This window comes from Anguilla anguilla, chromosome 12 (assembly GCF_013347855.1).
Source record: "Anguilla anguilla isolate fAngAng1 chromosome 12, fAngAng1.pri, whole genome shotgun sequence".
NCBI classification, from domain to species: Eukaryota; Metazoa; Chordata; class Actinopteri; order Anguilliformes; family Anguillidae; genus Anguilla; species Anguilla anguilla.
Window position 1 is genome coordinate 32,260,040 of NC_049212.1, and position 23,282 is coordinate 32,283,321.

Below are 23,282 nucleotides of genomic sequence, written 5' to 3' on the forward strand. Positions count from 1 at the left end.
TCTGGTTCTTGCAGGTGAACGTGAATGGTAGTCTGTTCCACTTGTTCGTGCACCGCATACCAGTGAATCTAGTGACTTCCCTGGAGGTGGATGAGGACTTCTACATTAGTATCGCTGAGGTGAGGAAGAGCAGTGTCCATTCTGCATTCAAACTCAGGCTCTTGCTTTCTGGCATTCAGGAGGTCCTCTTATCCCACGTCTTACAGTTTCACATTAAAGCATTTCAGCATTGCTATCCGCTTTTTTCCGGTTGTTGACATGATTGTATTAGGGCAGTGTTTGGTGTACTCCACTCATACCTTACTGATTTTGTGTTCCAGCCAGTACCAGAAGTCAAAAAGGAAGAGCCAGAAGAAAAACAAACAGTGGTTAGTGAGAGCCTGCTAGCCATTCAGTACACAGCTATGCATGTACACACACACACACACACACACACACACACACACACACACACACCCACCCACCCACCCAAAAACATGCAAAAATATTTTCTTTCTGTTCTTCTTTCATTCATCTACACACACATCTATCTACATGCCTACCTTCATTGTTTTACACCCTGACTACCACCTGTCACACACCTTTCATCTCCCCACCTGCATTTAGTTGCAGTAGATTAATGGATTCACTACCCTGGTCCTTGTGAGCCACAGGCTGTGTGCTAGCTCTTTTTCCATCAGTCCAAGTCCTTTAGACCCAGTGAACCAGGTGACTGAAATTAACTGTGATCAACTGCTTTGCATAATTGATCGAATAAGTGCTGATTGGTAGTGATACCCAGCAGACCCTTCAGCTCTTTGGCACCAGGGTTATGAAACACTGCAACAGACAAACTGCTCTGTATTAATCCCAGGGTTTGTTGTGCGTTTTCCCCAGTATGTGCAGCCCCTCACCGGCGGTTTGAAGGAAGGGTGGTCTCTCTACTTCCAGGGAAAAGTACCTACTGACCTCAAGAGGTGAGGAGCCCCCTGATGGTCATGTAGGGTACTACGGGGAATGGGGCTGAGATGGGAATTTTTACTAGAAAATCTCCACACTCAAGCATGTAATTTGTCCTACAGTAATAATGTCCCAACAATTATTTGTTGATCAATATCCCTTCTGTTCTATGAAAAAAGTGGGCTTTCTGATGCTGAGAATTGACTCTGCACAGAGAGCTGATGGCAGAGCTTGAAAACATTTCAAATGTAATATTGGATCATAAGGAAGAGCACCTTGGATCCGGTATGGCTCATTGGAGGAACCATGGCAACGAAAAAGAGTACTTAATTGAATATGTTACAGTCAATTGACATTTCTTGCATACAGGGAGGGGCCATATTTATAGTTTAATCAAGGCAATAAAACATTGCATCACTGTGTAAGTTCTGTGGTAGGAGTATAGCAGGACTTCAGTGCCCGTGGAAACAATGCTAAGGTCCCTGGCTTTGAAGTTCAATTTGTTGGCCTCTGAAAAACTTTGGTTCTGGAAAAACTTCTGAAAAATCAATTGATAAACTCTTTTTGTCATGCCATTTACTTGGATGTTTCAGAGGATGAAGCCACATGTGATCATTCAACCAGATACTGAACATTTTCCAGTTTTTTTTTTTTTTCCTTCTGAAAATTCATTGTAGTCTCACAGTACTGCTGTGTTCCACGTTCTGTATTGTTATAAAGCACTAGAAACTCCAGTCGCCAACCAGAACCTCCTGTAGGTTTGATCAGAGAGGATTGAAGAACTGGGGTGGTTTATTAGAGTGGAGTATCTTATCCGGGGACCCAAAACAATCTGTGATAAAACTTTATTGCTCTCTATCACCCCCTGTAGGTTTGCCATAAATCTGCTCTGCGGTGAAGCGGAAGGCTCTGACATAGCCTTGCATTTCAATCCCCGGTTCGATGGCGGTGTGGTGGTGTTCAACACCTTCCAGGGCGGCAGCTGGAATGATGAGGAGAAGCCTGACGGGATGCCCTTCCGTAACGGAGAGGACTTTGAGCTGCTCATCACGATCACCTCAGAGGGTTACCAGGTCAGAAGTACAGGAGCTGTGTGTGTGTGTTTGAGTGTGTAGTCTGTCTGCGTCTGTCTGCACGCACTGTGCATGTGTCATTTAAAAAAAAAAAAAAAAAAATCTGTGTACATTGGATGTGTGCGTATGTTTGTGTTTGTACTTTCATGTTTGCTTCGGAGAAAAAAAATTGCTTGAATGGTAATTGTGAATAGTAGCCTTCTTTGACTGTCTTCTGTCCTCTCCTGCAGGTGAACATCAACGGTAGCCCCTTCTACTTATTCAAACACCGCATACCAGTGGGACAAGTGACAGCCCTACAGATCGTTGAAAAAGTCTCAATACAGACCATCAGAATTATCGAGGTAAGAAGGAGCAGCATGGATTTAAATTTAGCAGTTTACTTTCCAGCATTTAGCTGGTCCTAGTTGTCCAGTGTTTTCCACACTGCCCATTCTGTCAGTTAAGCAGTTACATATGCACTTAGGCCTTTGTGTTTTCATGCATGCATTTGTGTTTGCATACTTGTTGGATTATGAGATCCACTGTTTTGTGTACCCCCAGCCTCCCCTAACTGAGTTTGTGATTGTGTTTCAGGAAAGTGTCCCGGAAGAACCTGATAAAGAAGAAGAGGTTGTGGTTAGTGTGAGTATCCTGGCCTACCATTCCATTCCACATACACACTCTATGCACATTTATACACACACTCTCTCTCTGAGACACACACACACACTTCAATCCCTCTTGGCATTCTGTGGCAATGGATGAACAGATTTGCAAGTGGGAGTGTGCACTACGAAGCAAGGCTATAGAATTACCATGCTAAATTCGGTTTTAGCCAATGATTTTCCATATCATGAAGCCGACTGGGTATATCGCCATGGTAACTTGCATTGCACAGCTGACCTGGTCGAGGGCAGGTTATGTTTAGGAAATGTACTGCTCGAGTAGGGTCCATGCTGTGCTGCGATAGGCTCATTGTTGCAGACATCGCCCCTTTTGTGGGAACGTGCACAGAGCTTGATTACGAAGCTCATGTTCGAGTTGATGACCACCTTTGTGATACCAGTTAAGCCCAATCGTTAAGCCGAATAACGGAGAGATGCTTGGTACGTGAATCTTCCTTTGTAGTACACCCACCCCCTGGTCTTTTTGAGCCATAAGGTGTGCTGGTTTCTCTTTCTTTAAAAAAATGAGGTAAATTGTGATTTGCTGCCGAGTGACCATAAGATCCTGCCGTGTATGAATCCCTGTGTTTGTGTTGTTCAGGTCCCCAAGTTCGTGCAGCCCATTGCCGGCGGCTTGAAGACTGGGACGTCTATGTTCTTCCAGGGAACCATTCCAGACGGCACGGACAGGTGAGGAGCCGTGAACAGTTCTGCGGGGAATGGGCTCAAGATTCCATTTTGTGACGGAAGAACAAGCGAGGCTTTGTGGAACTTGTGTGCTCTCTCTGACACCCAGTCATTATGTTCTGCCATGGGGAGCAAAATCCTTTCATTGGTTAAAACCAGTCAGCATTAGCTCAGGAGGTACAGTAGAGTGGTCATCTGATGACCGGAGAGTTGTCTGTTCGATCTCCTGGGTGCGTCAGTGTCCTTCATTGTGTCAAGTGGCAAGTGCCCCAGTAGCTCCCAACGAACTTGTTGTCCCCTTTGAATGACTGCCTTTCGCTGTTTGTGTGTGTGTGTGTTGGGTGAATGAGAGGCATTCACTATAAAGCACTTTGTGCAGTAGTTGCTGGATATATAAATGCAGTCTATTTACCATTTACAAGTCATGAAAACTCACTATCTCCATAAGTTACACGCCTCATGAATCGGTAGTGCAGTTATGCCTGCTTAGTGGCTATGTTTAGGGTTTAACAACATTTGGGAATATTGACAATGATATTGCTTCCTTTTTACTAGAACATAAGGATTTATGTAGCTGCATAGAAAGGAATTATCAGATTAAAACATTTAATGTAATGCTGTTTCATTGGCTAATGGCAAGCATTGGAGTGGGTTTTGAGTGGACTGTTTTACTGTATCAAGTTGACAACAGTATCAGTTGCTGCTGAGAAGATTTATCAAACCATGACTCATGTAAATTGACTGGAAGTCATCAGGAAGTTTGTGTACAGTGGGATTAATGTAAGATTCTATCTCAGAGGTCTGTCTCTCTACTGATGAAGTCAAATCGTTTCAATGTTATGCACCTTCTGAAACTTTGATGTCAGAGAGAACAATTCTGTGGCAAAAACCTACAGTGTGGTGGTAAAACTCCTGTTACCAAAGCAGGATCTCCTGTAGTTATGAAGTACGGAGGTATGTCGTAGTTGAGTATCTTATCTGGTCTCTGAGAAATCTGATGCATCTGCCCGGGTCTCTGTCACTCCCCACAGCTTCAGCATCGACCTGCCTTGTGGGGACCAGCCAGGCTCGGACATCGCCTTACGCTTCACCGTCCGGCTGGATACATCGGTGCTGGTGTTCAACAGCTTCCAGAACGGCAGCTGGGAACAGGAGGAGACAGTCAACGAGATGCCCTTCTTAGTGGGCGAGAACTTTGAGCTGATCTTCATTATCACCACCGAGGGCTACCAGGTCAGAAGGACAGGAAGTGTGTGCATGTGTGTCTGTGTGTGTTTTGCCGATACATGCCGAGAAATATGATCTCACTTAGTGCAGTAGTGCACAAAATTACATTGACAGATTGAAATGCTTTTGAGTATTCTCAGAGTTTTTGAAAACTGCCTTCTTTGGCTCCTTGTCTTGCTCTTGGGCTCCTGCAGGTGGTCATAAACAGTAAGGTGTACTACTTGTTCAAGCACCGCATATCAGTGGATCTGGTGATAACCGTGCAGATCGAAGGAGGCGTCTCCATGCGGGATGTTCACAAGCTTGAAGTGAGGAGGAGCGGCGTGCATTCTGCATTTACATTCAGACATTTACTTGCACATAACGCATTTCACATGTGCGTTTTAGTCCCTGTATTCTCATTCAGGCATTTGTTAACATGTCTGGATTTGAAGGTGCATTGCTTTACATGCCCCCACTTACCCCTGTGTTTGTATTTCAGGAAGTTGTTGTTATTGAGCCGGAAGTCGAGGTCGTAGTTCCTGTGAGTTTGCTTGCCTCCACACACACACACACACACACACACACCTACATGTGCATCTCAGGCTCTGTGTTGGTGCACACTGCCTGAGGTCCTTTATTACTCACACCCGTTCATCTCATCAACGGATTCACAACCCTGTTCCTTGTGAGCCTCAAGGTGTGCTGGTGTTTGTTTTTCTCTGAAATTCATCAACCCCATTAGACACAGTTAACCAGGTGAGGTAGGTTAAATGTGATCAGCTGCGTTCATTGATTGACCAATGAAATGCTGATTGACAGCAACACCCAGCAGGACCCTGCAGCTCTCCGGCACCAGGGTTATGAACCACGGCAACAGGCTCTGTATTAATCCTAGTGTTTGTGTTGCACAGATTCCCCAGTATTTGCAGACCATCAAAAAATTGGAGATGGGGGCATCTGTGTACTTCCAGGGATCACTTCCTGCCGATATCAAAAGGTGAGGCACCTCCTGATGGCCATGGAGGGCACTGCAGGGAATTGTGGTGGAATAAATGAATGAGACTTCATGGAGCTAAAAATTGAGCTGTTGTATTCTTTCAGTGATTGTTCATTTTTTGTGCTGTGCAGGGAAATATCCTTTAATTGGTCAAAAATAGTTCAGTGATTGACAGCCCATTATAGCTTTACTTATGCAGTTCATGAAACCTCACTCCCCCATCGCTAGTTCAGTTTTGCCTGCTTAGAGACTTTGTGGTTGGGATTCAAAACAATTTGAGGCTATTGATGATAATACTTATTTGATTTATACCTAACAATTACATAGAATTTGACTGCTGGCTATAACAAAGTTGTGAGCTCCATGATCAGGGTTTTTCCTGTCTTAGGTGGTGACTTTGCTTGATGGCACCTGTGGTAGGTCTGGCTTTTCATGCCACTGTCAGGGCGATATGTTGTCTCCCTATATTAGGAATCTACATCTAGAAATGAAAGCTCTGTAAAGTCTTTGAGGCCACCACAATGCATTGAGATGTACGCTATAAAAAATGAAGCGTGTGGGGAAAAAAAAAAAATAGGAACAATGTAAACGTTTATTGAACAATTACACATTGTAAGTGCCAGAATTGGGGGGGGGTTTCCTCAGTCTGAGGGATTAACACATTAAGTGGTAATTCCACAGGAAAAGTGGTATTTGTAATTGCAGTACGTTTTGAGATGCATTCCAGATGTTCTTCCACTCAAAACTTACAGTATTAACCTTTTCACTTAATGAATCCACACACGTGCCACCTTAATGTATTTCTTTTTATTGACTCTTCTGAAAATTCATGTTAGGCTGTGATGAAGAACTGTACTGTGGCAGCAGGCTAAAGCACCAGAAACTCCTGTTACCAACCGGAAGGTCCTGTGGTCCTGTGGAGGACTGTAAGAACAATTTTTTATTTCTGGTGACTCTGACAAAATGTCCCCTGCTCTCTGTCGCCCCCTGCAGTTTCAGCATCAGTCTGCAATGTGGAGAAAAGGATGGCTCTGACATAGCGCTACACTTCAGCCCCCAGTTCGAACCCTCAGTGGCGGTGGTGTTCAACAGCTTCCAGGGCGGCGCCTGGGGAGAGGAGGAGAAGGTTGATGAGATGCCCTTCGTTAAGGGGGAGGCCTTTGAGCTGCTCTTGGTTATCACCCCCGAGGGTTACCAGGTCAGAAATTGTTGTGTACATTGCTTATGTGTGTGTGTGTCTGTTTGTATTTGCTTGTTTTGTTTGCATTGTGTGAACACGTAATACCTCCTTACTGCAGAGGGATATTGAATTTGCAGCCTTTATAGAATTCCTGATTCCTGCCTTCCTCTCCGACTCCTACAGGTGAGCGTGAACGGTAAGCAGTTCTACCTGTTCAAGCACCGCATATCAGTGAGCCTAGTGAACGCCCTGCTGATCGTTGGGGCCGTCTGCATGGAAAACGTCACGGTCATCGAGGTGAGGATGAGCAGCATGCATCCTTCATTTAAATTTATACGTTTAGGTTTGGGTATTTATCAGATCCACTTATCGGAATTTTGAATTCCAAAGTCACATTTTTACATGCCTGTAGCCTGGGTTGGTTTTGGTGGTACGTGGTTTCATTGTTCACCCACCCACCCGTAACCATTTGCGCTTCAGGTACAGAAATACGTGCCCCACCTGCGTGGCGACAGCGTGGGGGTTATTGTAAGTCTTCTGCCCGCTCACCCCTCGCATGCACGCGCGCGCACACACACACACAGAGTAATGAATATGCATTCTCTCTCTCTCTCTCTGGTGCACACTGACTCTGCCACTACTTTCATCTCTCCATTTGCATTATGTTGCAGTAGACCAATAGATTTCCAGCCCTGGTGCTTTTTTGGCTTTGCCTTAAAATCGTTAACCCAATAAACTAAAGACGAAGTGAGCTGAAGAACTGTGATCTCGACTTCTTTTCATTCATTGATCAGTTCGATTTTCATTGACAGGAGGGCCCAGCAGTGTCTGCAGTTATTGAAGAGAGCTTGCAGGTCTCCTCGTATGTGCAGGCCATTCCCCGCTTGTCTGTGGGGATGACTTTGTACTTCCAGGGATCAATTCCCGATGATATTGACAGGTGAGAATCCCCCTGATGGCCATGGAGGGTTCTGCAGGCAATGGGGCCCCATTGCAAGAGCAGTTCTGCCTGCTTTTCGGTTCCAGCAGCTTTGGGCAAAAGATACGCTACTCCCATGTGACTCTTAATGCTTCATTAATGTCACACACTGGCATTAGTTGGGAAAAACATTTTTGTGGGATGTTCCCGTTTAAGTTGGAGGTCAGTGTTATAACACATTTTTGGCCTATAACACTTTTTTCAGGCAATATTTTCCCCCCATCTAATCTATGTTCTTAACATTGCCGTTCTGTATCCCTACCACTGAAACAAAAACATTCCAGTGTGATCCATCTTCTGAAAATTCATTAAGGGGCGTGATGACCTCCAATTCAGTGTTAACGGATGTTCTGTAATGTAATGAAGCACCGGGACCTCCCGTTGTTCAGAAGCCAAGAGCCGAGTATTTTATCTGGTGACAACCTGTGACACATCTTCCCCCATGCCCCTGACAGGTTCAGCATCGACCTGATGTGTGGGGAGAGTGCAGGCAGTGACGTAGCCTTGCGCTTCAACCCCCAGTTTGAGGGTTCAGGGCTTGTGGTGTTTAACTCCTACACGAGCGGTGCCTGGGGAGAGGAGGAGAAGGTGGAAGGGATGCCCTTCGTCAAGGGGAAGAACTTTGAACTGACCTTCGTCATTACCTCAGAAGCATTTCAGGTTGGAGGAACACGGAGTGTGTGGGCACGCGTGCGCGTTGTTTTTGTTTGTTTGTGTTGTGTGCCGTCGAGCTACCGCTCCTTGCTTGAAGATGAATGTAGTCTCATTTACTGGAGTAGGGCACGATATTCAATTAACCGAATGAATACTTTGGCAAAAAAAAAAAAACCCAAAAAAAAAACACTTGAATTGCAGCCTACTGACCCTTCCGCCTTCCTGTCCGAATCCTGCAGGTGAGCGTGAACAGCAAGTTGCTCCACGTGTTCAAACACCGCATGGGAATTGATCTTGTGAGCGCCGTGCAGATCACTGGAAACATCTCCATGCAGACCCTCAACATCCAGGTGAGGAGGGGTGGCCTGCGTTTCTTGCATTTAAATTTCGGCCTGTACTTTCGGGTATTTAAGCTGATCCTCTTACCTGTGTCTTCCACAGCACATATTTGAACTGAAGCCTTTGTATTTACATTCAGGCTATTGGCCAGTTTCAGCATTTGTATACATGACTGGAGTAGATAAATAGGTATTTAGTCCATGCAAACACAATGATGCTGGTGCAGTCATGTTGACTGCACAGTGGGTCCCAGATCTGGGTATCTGCTCCTGAACCTTGCTCAGGGAGATGCCCTTCTGTAGGGATTTGGGGGGGGGGGGGGGGAGGAGATCCCTTCTCTTGCTGGTTTCAGTCATAAATGAAAAATGAGTCTGAATTTAAACTTTGACTCTGTCAGTCTTTCAATCCACTTGAAGTAAATGTACGCTAGCTGCGCTCGCCTGTGTGTGCCGTACAGTGGGTGCTGTGCTGTAACTGCGCTCGCCTGTGTGCTCTCCTCTCCAGGACACCATAGTTGTTGAAGTTGAAGAAGAGATGCAATTAGAAGTAACTGAAATGGAGGTGAGTTAGAGATTGTGGCAGAATAAGCGAGTGAATGAGCTGAATGAATTTTCCTGGTTTCCAGATCATCTCATGAGAGAAATCCTTTTTATCCATTTCAGGTGATCACGGGAGAGCCAATCTACAGCCCAGTGAGTATTGAGAACAGTCTGTGTATGCTGTCGAGCACTGATTCACCCTTTATTGTTTTTTTTTTTTTTTTTTTTTTTTTAAACATAATTTCATACAGCAATATTTCTCTCTGTTTGAGAGAGTGAGAGAGAAAGTGAAAGAATGAGAAACAGAAACGGAGAAATGGAGAGTTGAGTGTGACGCTATATTTTGTGTTCAGCCCATTCCCTTCTCAGGCATGATCAATGGCGGGATGACTCCGAAGAAGTCCATTGTTATAACTGGCAGTGTGCCAGATGGAGGCAACAGGTAACCTGTGTACCTCTCTTAACTTTCCCTTTCATTTTTATATCTCCATTACTTTCTTCTCCTTTGCACCAATTTCCCTCTCTGTATCTCTGGCATCACACCATCATGCAATCTGTCTAAAAAAAGAATAATTAACCGCACCACAGTGGTTTATTCCACATGAATCGCAGCGAATTGGAAAATGACAGTTGATTCAACATTCAAGTGCATTTAAACAAATCTGTATTCTTGTTGGCTTGTTGCATTCGGTTGTAAATGGTATGTTCAGGTCTCTTCTCTCAGCTCTCTTGACTTGTTTCATTTGCAGTGGTGAAGGTCACATCTTCCAGAACTGCTTGATTAGCTATGTGTTAAACTGTGTCTCCATGCTTATTAGGATGATTATCAGCGCCCTCTCAACTGATAAGAATGGCGTGTTAAATCATGTTGTGGTGTATGACCATATATAATCTTAGTCTCATTTATCATCAGGCAGTAGAGAAAGGAGTCTCCTTGTGGTTTTTGCAGGATTCTTCATTGCTTTTAGTTAGTATTTGCCCTTGGACTTAACCCATTGCATGTGTTTTCTATGTACACACTTCAAGCATGAATAGACTAAAATGTTTGGTAATGAAAGCAGTACTGTAATCATAATGTCACGTGCCTGCACAGATTTTAAACAGCAGTGTGACACCTTTAGTTAATGCATTTATAGTATTTAACAAAACATATGTGCGTGTGTGTGTGTGTGTGTGTGTCTGTGCGTGTGCGTGTACTGCAGCTTTTCTTGTAACTTGGTGGCGAGCAGCAGTGGAGACATCGCCTTCCAGCTGAGTCCGTCTGTGTCGGAGGGGGTAGTTGTGCGGAACAGCCAGCTGGGAGGGAACTTGGGGGCCGAGGAGAGAGATGGCGATGGCAAACTCTTCGCAGCGGGGGCTAACTTTGAGGTGAGTGGACACAACTCGGGCCATTCTCACTTAAACGGACTCCAGAGAGTTTGTGTCCTGTGTGGCTCTGTGGCAGTACTGTGCCATTATATACAGTGTGTTCCTAACCACACCCCCCAAGGATGTACCATTTCATTAAATGGGGGATTTCCTCAGTATTGGTACCATCACTTCTGTTATTGTATGTGTGTAACATCGTATGTAATGTACTGGAATGTGTGCGCTCAATACCCCTGTTTCTCTCCATCTCCCTACAGTAGTGCAGTGTTAGAGTGTAATAATGGCTAAGAGATGTGGAAATGCTTATCTAGTTTATCCTTTTTGTATTGGTGTATTAATTCTTACCTAGCTTAGCGCGTACTTTACTGTGGATCACGAACAATCCATTTCAACTAAATATTTTGCCAATAAACGTGTTTAAAAAAGTTTTTAAAGTCTCAGATGTCTTCTGTGTGTCAGTTCTAATGCGTTTCTCTCACTCTCTCTCCCTTCCTTTCTCTCAGATGGTGATCCGCTGCGGGGCTGAAAGGTTTACAGTGTATGTAAACGGGACGCACCTGTGCGACTTCGCCCACCGTCTCAAGCCCATCACCCAGATCGACAAGCTGGAGGTCACCGGGGATGTGCAGCTGTCCTACATACTTTTCTGAGGCTTTCTGTTCTGGTACCCTGCTCTGACGTCATTTTTCTGATGCCCTGCTCTGATGTCATTGTTCTAAAGCCCTGCTCTGATGTCACTGCCCTGATGTCACAGTTCTGATGCCGTGCTTTGATGTCACTGCTCTGATATCATTGTTCTGATGCCCTGCTCTGATGTCACTGCTCTGATGTCACAGTTCTGATACCGTGCTTTGATGTCACTGCTCTGATATCATTGTTCTGATGCCCTGCTCTGATGTCACTGCTCTGATGTCACAGTTCTGATACCGTGCTTTGATGTCACTGCTCCGATGTCACTGGTCTGATGCCCTGCTTTGAAGTTTCCTCACATCTCGGCTTTTAGCTCCTCTGCCTTTCTCTAAATAAGGCTGTTTGTTACTGGTGTTAGGGGCTGTGTTTCACTAAGTCAGTTAATAAACATTATCTCGCATTCCAAAGATTGCCTCATTTTTCCAAGAGAACATTTCAAAGTATGAATGGTATTAACATAACATGAGACACAGTTCTCAACGTCTTTAAAGTTAAACAATTGCAACATAATTAAAATTAGCTAGCGGGCAGTCCATGTGGGAACAATTCAGAAATCTGCATTATCAAAGCATGGGTGATGAAAATTTCTGTTTTGAACAAATTCACTTGCATTTCAAACAAGATTGACATTACTATTGTACATCGGACACAGGATGTGGTTAATTAAAGGGTTTGATAAGTACACTCGTAAATAACATGCATGGCAATACAAAAAGACGATTTGTACCAGGTAGTTCCTTCATTCAAAAGCTATATAGTCTGCACTAGCCAGCCAAATTGCTTCTATCCATTTAATGATAATTTTTAATTTGAGATTACAAAAGAAGACCGAGGCATTATATCCAAATGATCGTTTGTTTTTGGATTGGATAGTGCTCTGTCTATGATTGGGGTATGTTTGTAATTAAACTCAAATCTGTGATTATACTTCCAGATAACCATATGAAGCTTTTGTTACGGAAACACAGCATAGAAAGAACATAATGTTTATTCATTGAAAATGTGATAAAAAAGAGCAAATAGTGTAAAAACACACAGGTTCAATTGCAGAATAATGTATAAGTCTTATGCACCAACTAGGAGTGAGGAATAAAATTGGGAAGCGATATTGTTAACTTGCACACAAACCAGTGTCTCAGAACATAAGTGAATTTTCAGTAAAGCATAATTATTTTTCTTGCTGTCTGGGCAAGCAAGAAAAATACTCACATTTAAACTCCACATGAGGACAATTTTTGTCCACAGTACGTTTCTTGAAGGTTAATTTAATATTTTAATAAGTGTTTATATTGATCTTCAGATATCACATTTTTGGTTCCCCTGCCTACTGGAAATAATAAAAACAAAAATAAAATAATCCCTGCACCACACCTCAAAATAGAAAAGGCAAGATAATGAATCAGTGGGCCGATGGAAACCAAGATCATTGTGATCAGCTGTCTCGCTCAGAGCCTACCAGGCTGACTCAGAACAAAAGACCCTAAGGAGAACTGACTACGAAGTAGAAGAGGACGTTGAACTTAACCGGTGCACCACACAATGAAAAAGGTCAGGGCCGGCCGGTGGCATAAAAGGTCTATGCGGTTGTTTAGGGCCACAACCGCTAGGGGGGGCCACATGATGAAATGTTTATCTAAGGTAAATAACGTTATTTTGGTAATTATGATAGTTATCCTGCTCAACAGAACCCAACAGCACTCCCCACCCCCCCCCCCCCCCCGCTAGGGCCGGCCCTGAAAGACAAGATCCAGCCCAATCAAAAGCCTAAGGGGGCGTCGAACACTTACCAATCCTGGATGGACCCCCAATGTATTACAACTCCAACTCAAAGGGGCAAAACGTAAAGGAGTCAAACACAAAATGGGAATGGTTACAAATGAATTTATTCTTTTCATTTTTATACTTTATTAAATAAAAAGGAAAAAATGTGGTAGTTGACAGGACAGCACTCTTCCAATGTCTTCCTGGCAGAGAGAGAGAAGGAGATGTAACATAGTGACAGTTATTTTGTCGCCATCTTTGTGTGATTGGCAAAGGCAGATTGTATTACTCCTGGCACAGACATTTTTTGTGGACAGAACTCAAATAGGCAGATATCAGTCAGACTTCTCATGTCACTGCAGATGTGCAGTAAAAGGATGATCAAGGAAGGTCCCAGTGGAAATGATTAATTGCAAGAATAATTGTGAATTATTAATTGTGATTATTAGAAGCTGAGGCACTTTGTTCAGAACTTTTCATTTACTTTTGAAGTAACCAAATATGACCAAAAGTGTTCTTTATAAACTGACACATACTGCACCTTAAGGCTAGCCTGTAACTTAACCCCTTCAGTCTCACTGGCCCAATTTGGGCCAAAGTGAGTTTATTTGCATTCATTTGGTTTTTGTTTTTTATGGTGAAATTTTCAATCAGTCTGGTCACAGGATATACTGTTTTAGTGTTAAAAGTCATGGTTCTATCTCTATAAACTGTTTTATGGTTTTAGTGACAATGGTTCACTATTTTGTAACGTGGGGTGGCAGAAGAAGCTTGGAAATCCACAGATGAAATGAATAACTGTAAAGTTAGTGTTTTTATCATGGTAACGATCTAGCAAACAAAATCCACAATAATTTTTAGTCCAAAAACGTGCTAATAGAAGCATAAATAGAATGTCCACTTACTTGGCAATTTTCCTAAGGAATTATCATTGTTGTCTGTTTCGCTGTTTGAAACAAGCCCTAATTATTGTGTGCATATGAATGTTATCTCCAGTTCGGATAGACTCACTAAAACGAGATGAGTCCACCTACTAGCCTCTCTGACAGGTACTGGCCAAGCAGTCTCTCAGTATAGCTGATTGGGGACCCATCGTGTGCCAGAAACAACCGAAAAGCAAATTAGCTAATGAAATTGGTGTATAGTTTGTTAGGCTTGTATGAAGGGACACTTCTCCTGCCTAAACAAAACATTTTTTGTGTATGCAAGCTGAAAATGTTGCACACTGGCAAAAGTTCTTGAGTCTTATGCCTAAAAAAGTTATTGTTTTACAACTAAATTTATTTTGCTATTCCTACGTCTAAAAAGAAGACTTTAAATTTGGAGGCCTTGGAAGAACTCACCTGAGTGAATATTTCTCTCGGTGAAAACCACTGACTGCACAGTACAGGGCATAATCAATGAAGGACTTGATCCTATTTTATCTCAGTGATCATCCAGATGCATTCTCAAAATATATTTATTATTATTCAGTATGCTTAGAAATAAGGAGTGGCCTCCTGATATTGAATAATAAATGTGGAATGTGCAATTGTGGGATGTGTTTGACATTTTGATGGGGGTGGAGTATTTGACAAAAACTTCAATGAATGGACCTCAATCAATGGATTAGTAAACCAGTTTTCTACTGTTGTTATATTCTACAATCTTTCAAACCTGCTGATAGCTGGGGCACAGATAAGTATGGTGTAGAAGGAGATTGGAGAGGGATGGGGAAGAGGAACTGACAGGAAAAAACAAGGGGAGCGATGCAGAAGGGGTTAATTTTTCACAGCTAAAAATGGAAAATGGGTGGGACTAAACACAAAAAAGAGCTGCTTTTGTATGTTAAATGTTAAAACATGTATACATGGAAATACCATTAAATAAAAGCTTACTGTCCAAATCCAAATGCCTTAAATCTATAGCAAAAATAAAAAGTAAATGTATACATTTTGAATTTTTACTCGTGGTCATTGTTTTGCCTCAGTAACTAATACGCTCTCTGACTGGCTCCCACTGTGTGACCATCATCATGCGTTTTGAATGGCGTGAGTACCTCTTTTTTTGTTTTTTGCTCTTTTTCTACCTGTTCTGTCCCCCTGTTGCCTTTCATGTGTCTCTACCGGTCACACATATTTACAGTCCTGGGTCTAATACTTAAAAAAAAATGTTTTTTTATTTATTTTGGAATCTCTAATCCCACTTGAAATTGGAATGTCCAATTTATGTACAATGCATGCTCATTCTGCAGGCTCAGGAGAGTGCAGGCAATCCGCGATTCTCCTCTGAAACTGGTCAAACATGAGAAAAATGGCCAAATTAATCAACAAAGGGTGACTGGATTGGCAAGGTGAGCTGGTTTAGCTATCTTGTCTGGTTAAAGTCACATTGGTTCAGTTGAAACGGATTTGCCTCTCGGGTTGTATACAGACCAGGTGCCTCACAAAATTTTTGTGTCATTCCACATCATGTACATTCTTGCTTTGCCAATGTTTTGTTACGAACATGGGAATTGGGCAGTATGATGTGACAAAATTCACGTGGACAGTGATATTGATCAGACTTCCCCGGTCACTGATGCTGATGCACAGTAAGGTCAATCGGTTAAGATGTGATGTAATCACACATTCTTCTATACAATTTACTATTTTTGACCCATAAATAATTGAGTCTGTCTGATACAGAGCTGGCTCTAGGGTTTTGGTGGCCCTAAACGAGAAGTAACCAAGTATCCGGGGGAAACCGATCATGGACCCAGATCGGGGGTGTGGGGTTTGTTGGCAATCGTAGGCCAGGGAACCGGCGCAACAGAAACATAACGAGTTCAAGCCACTCAGTCCGAGTCCTAGCCTAAAATGGTGCAGTCCATTTGAAGTCACACCTAATGAAAATTTAGATTTAAGTCTGAGTCCTGCACTACAATGCTTGTCACGGTAACAACATTCACCATGTGACCTGTGCTCCTGATGGCCTCAGTAAAAATTGTGGCCTGATGACAGGTGTGAAAGTACGTGAGGGATAATCCATGTTGAGGTGGTCTGCTGTGGGAAAATACTGACCGACGCAGAGGCGAAGGGCTGCCTCCATGAAGGTCATTATTTTTCAATAAACCATCCACTTTGTCATGGATTATCCTGCTTATTACATAACTAATTGCCTTATGAAAGACATCGTTCAATAATTTGACTTAAAAGAGGAATGTATGAGTTGAGGAAAATGTTTTTGACACCACCATGTGTCGCAAGTTAGCAAATCTGGAAATTAGGCATGCAGAGATTTCCAGGTCTAGGAAATTTTGTACGAGTATGTTGGCCTCTCACCCCACACACACACACACACAGACACACACAGACACAAAAATACAAATGTACGAGTGGAGTAATTTCTCTGACACTAGGTGTCACAAATGAGGAAATATGAAATTTAATTGCACTTTCTGTAGTGTGATATGAAAACTGTCTTCAAATTCAAGCATTCGGTTACCCATAGCAACAGTCTGCTAATCAGAAATGGGCCATGGGCTGAAGTGGCCAAAGAGAATCGAGCATTCAACAAAGCCCTGTCATAATAGTCCATAATACATACTGAAATGAATTCCCTCATGCTTTCTCTCTTTCCACACACATTTGCATTGAAATACACACTGCACATTTGTCTATACATGGCACTGTTTGATACAAGAAACTCAAAAATTATATCAGCAACAAGTGAATGCCATCCTTCAGAAATACACATTTCATTTACAATAAAAACATAAAATACTGACTTCCTGTAGGAACTTTCAGACATTTTAACCCTCGTAAAGTTAGTCTCCCAGTTGGCACGCACACATTGGTAAAAGTTGTCGGCATGCCAGCATTTTACAAACTGGTACAACAGCAGCCCTCTAGTGGTAGGAATGTTCACAGCCTCTACTGTGTTCTCTTCACAGCTGATCCTCATCTGGAGTGCCTCTCCTCATCTAACCACTAGAGGCCGCTCTAGCACTGAGGACCCAGCAGGTATGGGCTGCTATTGGGCTTCGATAACCGTGAAACACCAACCAGGAACCAGGCCGAGGAGCAGTCAGATGACTTCCTTTTACATTACAGGCATTTAGCAGACGCTCTTATCCAGAGAGACTTACATTGTATTTAATTATACAGCTGGATATATACTGGAGCAATGCAGGTTAAGTACTGTGCTCAAGGGCACAATGGCAGTTTCCTACCAGGGAATTGAACCTGCAGTCTTTAGGTTACAAGACCAACTCTTTAGCCATTATAATACACTGCCGCCCTTATCACTGTATTCTGAAATAATACAATACTCTAATCTGAGCATTGTTATTTCTGAGTCCAAATTTTAGTGACTCCATTATTTATTGAATATGATGGAGGGGTATATTTAAAATAAGATGTTATTATATTATTAGAATAATTTGAATATGAAAAAAAGATTTTAAAGCATTTTGAAGATTATGTCCAAGGAATGAGTTATTTTTGTGTTTGCAATTTGAATAGATTTAGATTTTTCAAAAAATGTTCCACTGTCTTTAAACTCCTGCCCCTGCCCCCGCCCCCACCCTCACCCCCTGTCTGATCAACCTTGAATTTCCAGATAGTGTTGAAGGAGTTCACTTACCTGTCCAGTAACTGTCACATTTGCTCTGGGTTATCTGGCCAGTGGTTTTCGCCTATACAGTCTCAACTCCTCTCAAGTCTCAATCCCATCTACTGTTTTTTTTATGACCACAGTGACATAATCTGCATATGCTGTTAACTTCAAACCATGCCAATAAAAATGTTAATTTTAAATACACATAAACAACCAAAGAAACTGCAGGCCATGAGGTCCAGTATTAGTCAAGTGTGATTTTAAATTAGATTTTACTTTTCTCTCAAGCAGAAAATATTAGCTTGTTTTAAGTTACTGTTTGCTTGACAACTAAAATCTTCTAACCCCATTGGCAAATCGTGAAATGGGTAAAACTCACCTCATCTCACTGGCAAATTTTTTAGTCTTATTCTGCTAAAAAGAACTAGAAATAAGATAAGTCTAAATGAAAGACAAAATTACTTAGTATGCACCTTTTCTCAATTGATAATCAATAATTCTGAACTGCATAAGCTCAAAAAACATTTAGGTCAGAATGGTTTTTATTAACAAACTGCTCCTGAATACATCCACTAACATAAAGGAAACCATCTCAGCTGCTGTTTGACTAGCAAAATCTATCATATTTGCATGAACTGTTCTGTATATTATTTACTATAATGTAAATCTACCTGCAATGGGCAAAAGTTCACACTTAGAATAAGCAGGTTTTAGGAGTGGGTTGGAACATGAAACAAGTCTTTAAAAAGAGTAATGATTTATCGATCAAAGCCTTTCAGGTTCTAGGCACTGTGCTGTAGCAGTAAAAAAGGCCAACAGAATGCTAGGATATATAGCCAAAAGTATTGCGTATAAATATAAGTTGTACATATCTTATACAATACATTTGTAAGACCACACTTGGTGTATTGAGTTCTGGAGGCCATACTACAGGACAGCTGTAGAGGCTCAAAGAAGGGCAATCAAATTTATTCCTGGTATGAAAGATAAAGTTAGAAGGAAAGACTTACAATGCTTATTGTAATCTCTTCAAGCTTAGTAAAAGGAGACTCAGGGGTGACTTGATTGAGGCTTTTAAATTCATAAAGGGGATGAACAAAGTGAACTATAAGAGATTCTTCAGGTTGAGTTCTGTTAGTAGAACTAGGGGACATTGCTGGAAATGAGCAAAGAGTAAATTCTGTACAGACGTCAGGAAGCATTTTTGCACTTGCAGAGAGCAGTGTGGAATAACCTGCCAGGTCATGTAGTAGACACATAAACTCTGGGGGATTTCAAAAGCAGACTTGATACAGTATTAGATACTACCTAGTCTGTAGGTAATCAGAGCACTAGGTACAATTTAGTTAGGAAAATGACGAGTGTTGTTGGGCTGAATGGCCTGTTCTTGCCATTATGTCATGTAATTTCACGTAAAGAAAATATCTTTTTCTGCATATAACACTATCCACTGAAATTTACACCATTCAAATTTAACACGGCATGAGGGATTAGCAGTGTTCTTATTACAATGTACTATATATGCATTTGTTAAGAAATAGTGAGCTACATAATGATTGGGACAAACACATTATTTTTCTTGATTTGGCTCTGCTCATATTTGCGATTTGTAATAAATCAATTCACATGTGGTTAAAATGCGGATTACCAGCTTTTATTAAAGGGTATTTTTTAAATACATTTTGGTTTCACCTTGTCCCAAGCATTATGATGTCTTCAAATGGGAGGCTATATATAAAAAGCGTTGTAATTTCTACATGGTGAATTCAAAGTGTATAAAAATACCCTTAAATAAAAGCTGAGAATGTGCCCTTTACTGTAACTACATGTGATTTGATTACAAATCTAAAATTCTGGAGTACCGATCCAAATAAGACAAAAATAAGCCTTTGTCCCTAACATTATGCAGGGTACTGTATGTTAATAATATTTTCATTTCCATCTTGGAACTCATCTGGCTAAATTCTAATAAGCAGTGGGCCACAGAACATATAATTGCTTCTTAAGTATCTGGTTCACATTGCTAATTGCGTAGTGCATTAGATTTAACTCCCCCTCTTCGCACTTTCACTTCCCGGTCACGTCCCCTGTCTGTTCTGGCTCCACGATGGTGGAATGACCTTCCTGTGGAGGTCAGAACAGCTGAGACCCTGATCACCTTCAAGCAATGACTGAAGACTCACCTCTGCAGGTTGCACCTCTCCCCACCCCTCCCTACCTCCCTGTAGTCTAATTGGCTATGTAAGCTTAGGTATGAAGCTAGGTAAACTGTTTGTGTTGATCAGATTAACCTACAGGGTCCAAGTTAAACTACGCAGTCGTTCCCTGCACTTGGAACTGTACTTCTCTCTAGGGTTTTCAACACACTTGTTTCTGGTTACGGTTATACACTTTGTTGTACGTCTTTTCCCTAACATTTTGCAGGGTACTGTATGTTAATAATATTTTCATTTCCATATTTGTACTCATCAGGCTAAATTCTAATAAGCGGTGGGCCACAGAAGATATACTTGCTTCTTAAGCATTGCGTGGGCTCTGAAAGCTTGGGAGTGATCTGGATATTGGGCTGTAGGCTAATTAGTGTGGCACAGCTACGGAGGGTGTGTCTGACCTCTGTGTGTGTTTCACTGTTTAATGACCCCCCACAGCTGTAAGAGTGCAGACAGACAGGGGTGTGGATGAGTGAGAGAGAGAGAGCAACATCTGCTGCTTTTGTTTGTGTTGATCAGATTAGCCTATAGGGTCCAAGTTAAACTACGCGGTCGTTCCCTGCACTTGGAACTGTACTTCCCTCTAGGGTTTTCAACATACTTGTTTCTGGTTACGGTTATACACTTTGTTGTACGTTGCTCTGGATAAGAGCATCTGCCAAATGCCTTTAATGTAATGTCTTTGTGTGTCACCTGAACACTTTGTGCACTCTTTCTATCTTAACTTACCCAAGCAGGTATAAATCTGAGGAAGTTGGTGAAACCATAGTGTATAAAAAATATCCTTAAATAACAGCTGAGAATATTCATTTTAACCACACGTGATTTGATTACAAATCTAAAATTCTGGAGTACAGAGCGAAAGCAATAAAAAATATGCCTTTTCCCTAACATTATGCAGGGTACTGCATGTTCATAATATTTTCATTTCCATATTTATACTCATCAGGCTAAATTTTAATAAGCGGTGGGCCACAGAAGATATACTTGCTTCTTAAGCATTGCGTGGGCTCTGAAAGCTTGGGAGTGATCTGAATATTAGGCTGTAGGCTAATTCGTGTGGCACAGCTACGGAGGGTGTGTCTTACCTCTGCGTGTGTTTCACTGTTTAATGACCCCCTACAGCTGTAAAAGTGCAGACAGACATGGGTGTGGATGAGTGAGAGAGAGAGAGAGCAATCATCCAGCTCACGCACTGGAGTCTGGTGGAGAGATGAGCCCCAAGGCTTGATATCGAATCCAGTTGGTGCTAGCATCAGCTATGTATAGGGAGCATATACTGTAGGTCAGGGCTGCCCAACCCTGTTCCTGGAGACCTACTGTCCTGCAGGTTTTCACTCCAACCATAATTTGGCACACCTGATTCTACTAATTAGCAGCTCACGAAGATCTCTAGCTGCGTGCTTTTTTAGTACTGGAGTGAAAACCTACTGTTCGGTAGGTCTCCATAATATTGGCCAGAAATGGCAGGATTGAATCTAGTGGAATATGATGTATGTGGTAGCCTACACATTACAGCAGAACAGAGTAGAATGACTGGACTGTTTGTGCGGGAACCAGCATCACTTCCCTCGTTTTGTGATGGCTAGGAGTAACATCCCAGAAGATGGGGCGAAGATTTTGTATTCACTGGACAGCTCCACTAACTGGACACATCAGTTTGTCCACTGCGTTATGATAAACCACCATTGGCAGCAGTGTCATATTTTGTTTTTCCTTGCTAGCGTGATACTTTTACGTGACAGGCTGTCGGTGGACCACCAAATTTAGGTCACACCCAGCAATAATGTCTCCTATAATGACTGCCGTGTTCTTCTACCCTCTGCTATTTTTTCAGAGGAGGGAGGAGGGCAAAGTGTAGAAGGAGTGAGGAGGAGGAGCCTAGATCACTTAGCTAGTTGTCCAATGCTGTTCAGGTACACACTTCACAGACAAACTACATCCGTGCTAAAATTTTCCAGGTAGTGAATTTGGTTGGAGAATACGGTTGTCACTCCCCTTCATAACTGAACCATGTGTGTACGTACAGTAACAGGATTAAAGCACTCCAGTAAGGAGTGACAACTGTATTTAGCTGCAGTGTGTATGTGGGCCAGTGTGGTGCTTGGAATCACAGTTTCCACTCACATAGCCTCCACAAGTGCGTGCAGAAAGTGAGCTTCTGGTTGGTGATGTCATGGAAGTTTGTGCAGGAATTTCGGGCCGTGTTTGACGCTGATTGACCCCTCATGAAGCAGGAAGTGATCTCTTCCCAATTCACCTCCTAAATGCGCCCCCTCCGTTTCGAGTTCCACCTAATGATGTAAGGGCCACTCTGCAGGCGAGGGCAGGCATCCAGGTGATAGTGAGCATAAAAAGAGGCAGGTGTGTGCTACGCACTTTTGGTCCGCTCTGATGAATCAGAATTTACAGATCGGAATTTACAAAGAATGAATTCTAGTCAATAAAAAATAATCACCACTTGAAAGAATGTCACTTAACAGCTGGACACAGTGAACTGCCCCATTTGCAATACAAATAATCGCTGCAATTTAGATTTGTGTTATTAGTACACTTTAATCAACAAAATATGCATTATTTGAGACAACATCTGTGAAAAAACAACACAATACTGCAATGACCGAGATAACTGCCTTTTGGAAAGACATGAGATGGCAGTCAAATAATATTTAAATGTGGTTATCTCTGTCCTGCTTTACAACTGTGGTAACAGCATTAAGCAGCCCAATGCCTGCTGGATCAGCACTTGCTTTTAAGCCTGCACTTTCCACATTATTAAGCCAGTATCCCTCGCTGAAATTTGGCTCACTCAGTTCTGGGGTAATTTCTGGGGTAAAAATTGGGACCAGTCATAAAAATAGCCATGTATGGAGAAAATAATTTGTCTTTGTGTGTCACCTGAACACTTTCTATCTTAACTTACCCAATCAAGTATAAATCTGAGGAAGTTCATGAAACCAAAGTGTATAAAAAATATCCTTAAATAAAAGCTGAGAATATTCATTTTAACCACATGTGATTTGATTACAAATCAACAAAATTCTGGAGCAGAGAGCCAAGTCAATACAAAATGATGTATTTTTCCCTAACATTTTGCAGGGTTCTGTATGTTCACAATATTTTCATTTCCATATTTGTACTCATCAGGCTAAATTCTAATAAGTGGTGGGCCACAGAAGATATAATTGCTTCTTAAACATTGCGTGGGCTCTGAAAGCTTGGGAGTGATCTGAATATTGTTTCATGTGGCACAGCTACGGAGGGTGTGTCTGACCTCTTTCTGTCTTAACTTAGCCAAGCAACCTACCAATTTACTTTTTCACCAGGCAGCAATGCACATTTAGTGGGCTGCCAAACCAGATGTGAACCTGAAGTGAATGTCCACACAGAAAACACCTGCTGTGCTTACGTTTAGAAATAACATACCAAAAG

General features: G+C 42.1%; 1 protein-coding gene across 5 annotated transcripts in view; it reads left to right on the forward strand.

The window, feature by feature from the left end:
• Positions 1–11,708, forward strand: part of LOC118208806 — a 54,114-nt gene extending 42,406 nt beyond the window's left edge. For all 5 annotated transcript variants that reach the window (XM_035383699.1, XM_035383698.1, XM_035383696.1 and 2 more), the window contains 22 exons: positions 15–119; positions 321–368; positions 877–956; positions 1,811–2,012; positions 2,243–2,356; positions 2,589–2,636; positions 3,261–3,349; positions 4,378–4,579; positions 4,768–4,881; positions 5,055–5,096; positions 5,467–5,552; positions 6,546–6,750; positions 6,916–7,029; positions 7,213–7,260; positions 7,545–7,672; positions 8,167–8,371; positions 8,605–8,715; positions 9,209–9,265; positions 9,367–9,396; positions 9,597–9,685; positions 10,446–10,611; positions 11,115–11,708. In XM_035383699.1, the coding sequence (XP_035239590.1) occupies positions 15–119; positions 321–368; positions 877–956; positions 1,811–2,012; positions 2,243–2,356; positions 2,589–2,636; positions 3,261–3,349; positions 4,378–4,579; positions 4,768–4,881; positions 5,055–5,096; positions 5,467–5,552; positions 6,546–6,750; positions 6,916–7,029; positions 7,213–7,260; positions 7,545–7,672; positions 8,167–8,371; positions 8,605–8,715; positions 9,209–9,265; positions 9,367–9,396; positions 9,597–9,685; positions 10,446–10,611; positions 11,115–11,261 (2,430 nt within the window). In that variant the 3' untranslated portion in view covers positions 11,262–11,708. The remainder of the gene's footprint in view (positions 1–14; positions 120–320; positions 369–876; positions 957–1,810; positions 2,013–2,242; positions 2,357–2,588; positions 2,637–3,260; positions 3,350–4,377; positions 4,580–4,767; positions 4,882–5,054; positions 5,097–5,466; positions 5,553–6,545; positions 6,751–6,915; positions 7,030–7,212; positions 7,261–7,544; positions 7,673–8,166; positions 8,372–8,604; positions 8,716–9,208; positions 9,266–9,366; positions 9,397–9,596; positions 9,686–10,445; positions 10,612–11,114) is intronic.
• The last annotated feature ends 11,574 nt before the right edge of the window (positions 11,709–23,282 follow it).